This window comes from Gadus chalcogrammus, chromosome 8, assembly GCF_026213295.1.
Source record: "Gadus chalcogrammus isolate NIFS_2021 chromosome 8, NIFS_Gcha_1.0, whole genome shotgun sequence".
Classification (NCBI taxonomy): domain Eukaryota; kingdom Metazoa; phylum Chordata; class Actinopteri; order Gadiformes; family Gadidae; genus Gadus; species Gadus chalcogrammus.
In genome coordinates this window covers 1,539,216-1,549,198 of record NC_079419.1, presented here as the reverse complement: position 1 = coordinate 1,549,198, position 9,983 = coordinate 1,539,216, and the positions used below count along the sequence as shown (strand labels likewise).

The window sequence follows — 9,983 nt, the reverse complement described above, 5'->3', positions numbered from 1 at the left end:
CAGCATGTTATTGTTTTATTGCTGTTTTCTTAATTAGTTGATTAATTGTTCGTTGTGCGTGCGCAGTGACGCTTTTCTCGCGCTATTGCGTGTCAAGGCGAAATGTCAATAAACATTTTTCGTGACATTTTCCATAACAGAAAAAAAACTTTTTCCGAAACCGAAAAAACGTAGATTTTACATCGTTCCGTTCTGTCATTTTCTGCACTTTAAATTTTGTTGTGTAACAAGTTACACAACAACATGTTTTGATTGTGCAACGAGTTGTACAGAAGGGTAATCAATACACTATAGTGAACACCTCCAACAAGTAAAGTCGCGGAGATGATGCACCCCCCGTCGTCCCGACCCATCCCCTACGGGGTCATCCTTTCCACTGCGTTTCTCCTCTCTCTCTGATTTATGTAATGGAGTTGGAATGAAAGCGCGACGCAGGGGGTGGAAATATGGACTTACTGAGCGTCCTGCAGATGCGAGGCTTGTTTGAATCATTACTCTCGTCCTATCACTGACATGGAACCTATGCTGGGAAATTCCCCTAGGATGGATCTGGTTTGAGACTACCGTAATGTTCTCGTTACTCAAATTTGTATCTGGGGGATGTGCGTGTGTGTTTGTGTGTGCGCGTGTGCGTGTGTGTGAAGGAGACAGTGCAAGAGAGAGAGAGAGAGAGAGAGAGAGAGAGAGAGAGACACAGACAGAAAGATACTGTTTGTGTGTGTGTGTGTGTGTGTGTGTGTGTGTGTGTGTGTGTGTGTGTGTGTGTGTGTGTGTGTCTGTGTGTGTGTGTGTGTGTGTGTGTGTGTGCGTGTGCGTGTTTCCGTGTGTGTGCGTGTGTCCGTGTGTGTATGTGTCCGTGTGCGTGTGTCCGTGTGTGTGCGTGTGTGTTTGTGTGGATGCATGAAAGAGAAAGTGCATTCCCATTTGCCTTGATTCTTTGTTGACATAGATGCTTCTAAGCTTTTGTCACGGAAATAACAGCTTAGTATTTAGTCCAGTCAGCCTCACTAGGTAGGCACCACCTCCACATCCCATCCCGTTCTAATGGCAGCACCAGAAGAGGAGCCTATTTTTCTTAAATCTCATCGTTGAGCTTAAACAATATTTTTGACTTTTTCCCCATGTAGCCTACATTTCATTTTGAAATGATTTATAGTTACCTAGGAAGAGAACATACTTGAATATTTCAGAAAAATATTTTCATTGGCCACCGTTACTATTTTGCAACATCCAAAAGTGACACAACTGAATATTATGACTTATTCATAAGCTGCCAGATAGAGGTTGTGTTCATTGTGCGTGCCAATGTGTGTGTTTTTTTAAGCCTTTTCAATCGCAGAAATATTTTCAAACCCTCAGAACACTTAAATTCAGTCAGCCTCACTCATCGGGGCTATTGTCAACAGTTTACAAGGAGGTGAGTGCAAGTGCGTGTGTGTCTGTGAGCGTGTGATAAGTATTATATTATATAAGTATAGATTGATAAATGTAGTTTGGGCTCTTTGAACGCTATGGACATTTCTTATTTGAACTAAATTGTACCAGTAATATTTTTTTGCTTTAATCACTATTTTGACAGTGATGTCACCAAAACAGTATACTAACTAACTCCTAACAGCCATTAAACCACATAGAAGGGTCTCACCTCATGGCGCACGCGTTTGTGAAACAAACCTCTCCCATGGTAGTAGTTATGCATGTGTCCAGCCTTGGCCCTTTTGTTAGGGGGGGATTTCTTGAACAGCTACCGAAGGTCATTGAGTCTCTGACGGTCTGGCAACCAACATTCATTATGTTTCAGCTTTTGACAACCGGAGGCGAGAGAGAGAGAGAGAGAGAGAGAGAGAGAGAGAGAGAGAGAGAGAGAGAGAGAGAGAGAGAGAGAGAGAGAGAGAGAGAGAGAGAGAGAGAGAGAGAGAGAGAGAGAGAGAGAGAGAGAGAGAGAGAGAGAGAGAGAGAGAGAGAGAGAGCGAGAGAGAGAGCAATCTTCATGCAGAAGAACTACATCTGCATCTTAAAGTTGGCCATTGTTACAGGAAATCCAATGACTCTGCAGTCTTTTGGGGTTCTGATTCAGATGCATGGGGATAGAAACCTGAGGGGGGGGGGGGGCGCTTTGTGATGGTCAAAGAAGACATTTCCAGTGTGGGGTCAAATACGTGAAAACGCATAATGTTGTACTGCATGATGAAGTAAGTGTTAGACCTACGATTGCCCTCGTCTTTGAGAGTAACTCAAATGGGATTGAAGATTCCTGAGGACTGTCTCAATCGCTTTAACCGTACGTAGCATCAAAGGATTCATGATAGCTTTATCTCTCTCTCCCTTTAACCGTATGTAGCATTAAAGGATTCATGATAACTGTATCTCTCTCTCCCTTTAACCGTACGTAGCATCAAAGGATTCAGGATAACTTTATCTCTCTCTCCCTTTAACCGTATGTAGCATTAAGGGATTCATGATAACTGTATCTCTCTCTCCCTTTAACCGTACGTAGCATTAAAGGATTCATGATAACTGTATCTCTCTCTCCCTTTAACCGTACATAGCATTAAAGGATTCATGATAACTGTATCTCTATCTATTTAACCTTATGTAACACTAAAGAATCGCTGAGAACTGTCTCTCTATTTCCCCCTCTCTCTATTTCCCCCTCTCTCTCTCTCTCTCTCTCTCTCTCTCTCTCTCTCTCTCTCTCTCTCTCTCCCTGTCTCCCTGTCTCTCCCTCTCTCTCTCTCTCTCTCTCTGTCTCCCTATCTCTCCCTCTCTCTCTCTCTCTCTCTCTCTCTCTCTGTCTCCCTGTCTCTCCCTCTCTCTCTATCCCTGATAACTGTCTTTCTCTATCATTAACAGTATGTTACATTAAAGGATCTCTGAGAACTGTCTCTCTCTTTAACCGTACATATCATTAAAGGATCCCTGAGAACTGTCTCTCTCTCGTTAACCGTACATATCATTAAAGGATCCCTGAGAACCGTCTCTCTCCTTAACAGCTCATATCATCTAAAGGTGCTCCGCATTAGGCTATTGTTTTCTCATTCCGTGCGGAATGCAGTATTCCCACGATGACATCATTCCGAGAAGTGAAGGCAGGCCAACGCTCTGACCATCGTACATCGCACATTTTTTCCCTCTTACTGACAGGGTTCTCCTAGAACTGGTGATTGATACCAACACATTCTCTCTCTCTCTCTCTCTGGCTCTCTCTCTCTCTCTCTCTGGCTCTCTCTCTCTCTCTCTCTCGCTCGCTCGCTCTGGCTCTGGCTCTGGCTCTGGCTCTCTCTCTCTCTCTCTCTCTCTCTCTCTCTCTCTCTCGCTCTCGCTCTCGCTCGCTCTCGCTCTGTCTCCCTCTCTCTCTCGTTCTATTACACGCACACACACACACACACACACACACACACACACACACACACACACACACACACACACACACACACACACACATCCTATGGATCGCCCAATTTGACATGAGAAGCCCATCACACTCTCTAACGTTTTTTTCCTGGATAGCACGTTCAGTCCAACGCACCCGTCTATCCATCCATCCATCCATCCATCCATCCACCCGTCCATCCATCCATCCATCCATCCATCCATCCATCCATCCATCCATCCATCCATCCATCCATCCATCCATCCATCCATCCATCCATCCATCCCGGGTTTGGGCAGCAGTACCGGGGCGGGGGCGGGGGGGTCGTACAGACATTGTCTGCCGTCTGATTCTATTTCCAGAGCCTGCCTCTGGCCAGGCCTTCACTGAGGGGCCAGGCTTCAGGCCCGGCCGGTGTAGGGTTCTCAGGGCTGTAGGGCTGTGGTGTCTGGTGGTTTCGGGGACCCGGCCACCGCTGTCATTTGCCTGGAATTTCCTGCCATCTGCGTACGGCCTACGATTCTCCCGTCTGCACCTGCTTGTAAACGCTTGCGTCGGCCATGCGGTGCAGAGTGTGTCTTATAGGAGAGGGGCGGTTTGATCGGGAGAATGACGGAAGAGCCTTCCCCTTGGGGGGGGGGTTTCTAGCCTGACAGCCGACAGAAGACATTGTCCGTCTGGGTTTTGGGAATGGATGCTTTCACCGGTGGTTATGTGAGTGTGTGAGAGAAAAACTCAGTGAGCGATAGATACACATACCACTTAAGCTCCACAATGAAGCATTCACGAAAATATATCTAAGATTCAGTCTCAGTTTTGCTTACTCTCTCGGGCGGCCATTGTCTTTTCCAATGAACCGTCTTGGGAGTGTTCAGATAACAACATATTGGTGGGATTGAGTTCCGCTGAACGACTCTCAGTTGAACTCTCAGTTGCGGCGTTGCGTTCTGGGTTTTACATACCGTCCTGACTGGTCTGTTAGGTTATAGACCCATTGATCTTCAATCGACCATCGTGATAACACATTGTTGGATTTCTCTCAAATCCTTTTCCCCTGAAGGCTTCTGTTATTCCAGGCTGTAGCACTGAATCAGTATCGCTGTCCTCATCATGCAGTTTTTAGTAGTAAATCCGTCTCGATTAATACTTGCGTGTACTGCTTTTCACTTGGTTATTTTCCAATGTCTCAGTTTCCCCCCAAAGGCCCAACACAGGTTGTGATTCCCTCCCCAACCAAAGTGCGTATTGTTGATACAAACAAGTTGTCCTCAAATGCCAGAGCTGTGTATGGCTGACCCAAGTTAGCATGTCGTTATAGGACTGCCACACAACACTGCCACTTTACACAGCCTCTCCTTGCCTGAGTTGAAGATTTGTGGGGACACTTTTTTTGTCTGTTCTTTGTGGGTTGGTCTCTCTCTCTCTCTCTCTCTCTCTCTCTTCTCTGTCTCTGTCTCTGTCTCTGTCTCTGTCTCTGTCTCTCTCTCTCCTCTCTCTCTCTCTCTCTCTCTCTCTCTCTCTCTCTCTCTCTCTCTCTCTCTCTCTCTCTCTCTCTCTCTCTCTCTCTCTCTCTCTCTCTCCCCTCTCTCTCTCTTGTGTGTGTGTGTGTGTGTACTATACCCAGTTTGACTAAAGTAATTACTGTTATCATTTACCAAACCGATGTGCGTCCTATAGACAGGTCCCTGTGAGTTACCATCAAACGCTTTTTCAAGCCCGGCTTGCAAAACTGACCTCACCAGAACCATGAATCTCCTCGACGCATTAGGGACGCAGGGCAGCAGCCTCTCTATTTAGGATCCGAACCCCCTCCCTCCCATGACGGGCCCCCTGTGCTATCCGGTTCTGGTGGTGGTGTTGGTGGTGGGGGTGGTGGTGGGGGTGGTGGGGCTGGCGGTGGTGGTGGCGGGGGGAAAGGAGAACCCTGACAGCGATTTACGGGAAAAGTCGTAAAGCCGTAAACCAGGTTATACCAGGAAACATAAACGTACAGTTTGAGTCTCCTTTTTTCAGGCCTGTGTAAACCCGGGGCTCTACGTAATCTACGCCCTGGGTCGCAGCAGCGTTGGTGTTTGTTGTTGTCGAAAAGGCTGACGGAGGGAAAAACACGAGTCCTAAAAGGAGAAGGAAGCCAGGAGATGCCTTGAGCCTTGAGCCTTGAAAATCCCTTCTTTCCCCCAGTGGACGTACAATGACCTTGGCACAGAGGGGCTACTGTATAAGTGAGGGTGTGTGTGTTGGTGGTGGCGAGGGGGGGAAGGCTGCACATGTTTAAAGCACAATATTTTCCAGACGCTACACTGCAGGTTGCAGTCGGCACAGAGAGTCCTGTTCTGTGGGTCTCTAAACTGACTCCTCACAAGCAGTGTCATTTGTGAAACGTTGAGGGGGGATGAATTTTGTTTTTGATATTTTTCAATTTGGCCGTCTGCCGCACAAGTGGATGGCTGTATGGAGCCCCCCCGTTGAATCCCGCCAGAGCGGAGGAAGCCACTGGCCGTAACGGCGCACACGAAGCTAAATATACACCGGCCGGGGGTGTCGGTCGCAGAACCTGTTTGATTGAGGCTCCGTTGACAGGGCAGCTGTCCTGTTTGTTTGGGTTAAGGTTTCGTTCCTCGGCGACTCCCGCACCGGGCTGCGCGCTCCACAAGGTCCGCTCCGCTTTGAGCCGTTCAGACGGAGTGTTTCCACGGGGCTCTGGAAAAAGGGGGAGAGTTCGAACAAGTGTGTGACACGGGTCCCTCGTCGACCGGGTGCTTTTCATCAGCTCACTGCAGTCTTTCCAGTGGATGTCCGTATGATTTTATTGCGTGAGTTCTTTGAAGCCGGAAAGAGATAATGGGTTTGTTGGAAAGTGTTGCAATGTGTACAAGAGTATTATATCTGGGCCTCAACAACATGTTTTTTTGTGTCCCCCCCCAGCCGCTGACCACACAGCAGTTTGGAACATGACGTGACAAAAGATTACAAAGAGCCGATGGGGATTTACAGCGGCCGCCAATTGGGACGCTCGCATTCACCGTCGTGTGTCAGCGGACGCCGCGGGACGCCTGATCGATCGCCGATGTCTCAGCCCCGCGCGCTCTCTTCCATCTAACTCAATATCTACCCAATCTCCGGAGAAGGAGGAGGAGGAGGAGGCACTGTTTCTGGCAGGAGTACAAAGCCGGGGCCCCCAGCATGTGGCCCCCAGATCTCGGCCCCTCCAACGCCCAGCTCACCCTTCCCGGCTTCGGCGGCGGCGTGTTCGAGGAGCCCGAGGACTTCTTCCTGCCTCCGCTGTCCCCGGGGGGCCCGTGCCACCCCACGCCGCCCCCCCACCTGGGGTCCCTGGGGGCCCTCTGCCTCCCCCGGCCCTCCCGGTCCCTCGACCCCCTGGGGCCGGACTTCACCTCCTTCTTCTGCTCCTCCTACAAGGCCAACCCCTCCCCCGCCCGGGCCGACCCGGACGCCGGCCCCGGGTCGCCGGCGGAGCCCAAACACGGCCCCCGGAGGCACGAGGGCTACACCTGGCCCCCCGCGGCCACTTCCTGTCTGCTGGGCTCCTCCCCCTCCCCCGGCGGCCCCGCCCAGTGTTTCTCCTCGCCCCCCTCCCACCCGGCCCTGACGTCGCCGCTCCGCGGGTTCCCGGCTGCGGGCCGCGGGATGGCCCTCGCCGAGGACCCCCGCCAGCGCCAGGGCCCCCGGGACGACTTCCCCCCCCCCCCCATCAAGCAGGAGCCGGCGGACCACCCCGCGCCATGCAAGGCGGAGCGCTTCCCCCCCGCCTGCCAGCAGAGGGGCGGGCCCTTCTACCAGAGCCAGCGGGCCCCGCCCGAGCCGGGCCTCGACCCGGGGGACCACCCCGACGGCGGCCGCTCCCCGCGGCGCTCCGGCGACGCCCCCGGGAGCCACGGGGCGGCGGCGGCGGCGGAGGAGTCGGAGGGCCAGCCCTGCCGCTGGGCGGAGTGCAGCGCCGCCTACGACCACCAGGAGGAGCTGGTCCGGCACATCGAGAAGGCGCACATCGACCAGCGCAAGGGGGAGGAGTTCACGTGCTTCTGGGCGGGTTGCGTGCGGCGCCACAAGCCGTTCAACGCCCGCTACAAGCTGCTCATCCACATGAGGGTGCATTCGGGGGAGAAGCCTAATAAATGTATGGTAAGTCTGTTCCCTTTGTCGACGTGCTTCTACGGTTTAGCTCCCTCTAAAGGGCTGATTATGGTCCAACATCCACGCAACACAAGGGGGTTTACGGACCCCTTACGTCCTTGCGGACGCTCCTTGCGTCCTCCGCATGGGCCAAACGTGCGCCTCCCAAATGATTTTTAACTTCCGGCACCTAAAGACCTTAAAGCTGCTTTCACACCGCCGCGCGGCAACTCGCCGCCTCCGTTCATTTCAATGAGGGAAGGGCGGCAGAGGGGAGGTTACAAAAGCGGCTGTAAACCAGGAAGCGATTGCCGCCCAAGTGAACGCGCTCAGATTTTGCCCTACCGCTCATCTTTCCCCGTGTTTAAACTTTCGGCGGCAGCAGCAGCAGCCGCTTTTGAAAGCGCCGGGGCCTTCACACCGCCGCGCTGAACCCTCCGGCAGCGAGGCGGTGATAAGGGCGGTTGCCGCGCGGCGGCGTGCAAGCACCTTAAGGTGTTCTCCTGTCCTAGTGCCCACAGAGCAGACTGACAACCTTGTCCTATGAGGTTCAACAATGACCCCAAGCCTCCTTCACCCACACCTCTGGCAACAGTTAAATACTCTCCGACACGCAAACCGGGCCAATCGGTATGGGCGGAATCCCACCGTCACATAAGGAACCTGTGTATTTCTTGTAAAGTCCATCTCCATGTGGCTGTCAATGAGATGTGACCAGCACACCCGTTAGTTTCCCCGTCACACCCCTCGCATGCTAGCTGTCTGTCCCTAATCCACAAGCTGAAATGGCAGGGGCCTGTTTCGTATTAAAATAACATTTGTGCATCAAAATGACCTCATACGCCGCCAGCTTGTAAACATATTAATGTGTTTGTGTGGCCTGTGCATGATTAATAAGACGAAATGCAATGCCTGAAAGGCATTGATGACAGAAAGGAGATATTAATCACAGTGGAATGACGTCCAACCGTCCCAAAGCGGAAGCTGTCGTTTCAATTCTCTACGCTGCTGGGTCCCAAATGCAAGAACCAAGTTATTGCCGGGGCGGTCGTATGGAAACATTATTAATTCTTATGAATGAACTCAGTGTTTGCTAATTAATTCCTGCTCATTTACCGGCTCATAACGTCAGGGCTCGAGCTGAGCTGTCATTTTTCAGACCGTACGCTCAAACTATCCAGACATTTTCCCTGCATTCATCACCAGAGAATCCCTCGCAGCCAGCGTGCCTATGTTATTATCGTGGCGCTCACAGATGCTTGAATGTGTTAAAACATTAATATCCAGACGCATGCAGTCTTTCAGAGGGAGACTCAACACCTATTAACTCTGATGATAAGACACGCCTGGGAAACCAAGTACAAAAATATCACCTGACAATATCACACATTATCCGTGTCTCTGTTGAATCCCAGCCTGAAGATCAGTGCATCTGTGGGTATTTTTGCTTCTTGAGGTCAGAGGAATGCAGTCAAGGGAAAAGAATAGGAATGTCATTAAAATTGATGTCTTTGCAGAACACTGACGTCAACAATGTGGTATTTTTGGGGAAGAGAAATAGACAGAGCATTCTCAGTGATGTCCTATTCCCATCCTTAACATACAGAGAGGCTGTGTGGGGATTCAAACCCATGCTGACGTACCCCGGCAAAAAAGCCCATCAATCGATTATATCTGAAGAGCTGAGATAAAGCTGTGCTTAATTTGGTAACCAGCTAAAGACACAGGAAATGTGTTTCTTCTTAGAAGACACGTATAATCTCATGGATAATGTTTCATTGTGTGATTTCTTTTTTCTCTCTGTTTCTTTTAAACTGTCGTTAACATTGAGGGGAAAGGGATTAGAATGGGCGAGATTGAATGCATATGCAGTAGTGTCCTTTGGTTCAACCACTTCCATTCCAATAACCCTCTGCCCAATAAAGGTGATTGATGAACCTAAAGTGTGACGGCCTGGAAGTTGCTGAAAAGTGACATGATGTCCTCGTTGAAATGTTTATGGTTATCCGATTACACCAGTATATAGAATATTACACCATCAGTAGGCCTTACCACACACATGAAACCTCATCAGGCATTAGGGTTTTATCTGTGTGTGTGTGTGTGTGTGTGTGTGTGTGTGTGTGTGTGTGTGTGTGTGTGTGTGTGTGTGTGTGTGTGTGTGTGTGTGTGTGTGTGTGTGTGTGTGTGTGTGTGTGTGTGTGTGTGTGCCTGCTAGTGTGTGTGTGAATGTGTGTTTCGTTGCCTGCTAGTGTGTGGGTGTGTTTGTGCATTCATGCATGTGTGTGTGTATGCCTGCGACTGTGTGTGTGTGTGAGTGTATGTGTGTGTGTGTATGCCTGCGACTGTGTGTGTGTGTGAATGTGTGTGTGCGTGCCTGCTAGTGTGTGAAGGTGTGCAGAAGCTCATATAGGTGTGTGTGTTAGTACTGCTGTGATCACCGTTCACCATCATCCATAAAACATCACAGCGGGTT

The 9,983-nt window shown here is 50.5% G+C and overlaps 1 protein-coding gene across 1 annotated transcript in view; it reads left to right on the top strand.

The window, feature by feature from the left end:
- Positions 1–7,021: 7,021 nt before the first annotated feature.
- Positions 7,022–9,983, top strand: part of LOC130387141 (zinc finger protein GLIS1) — a 25,475-nt gene continuing 22,513 nt past the window's right edge. The window contains exon 1 of the mRNA XM_056596135.1: positions 7,022–7,516. Coding sequence (XP_056452110.1) covers positions 7,022–7,516 — 495 coding nt within the window. The remainder of the gene's footprint in view (positions 7,517–9,983) is intronic.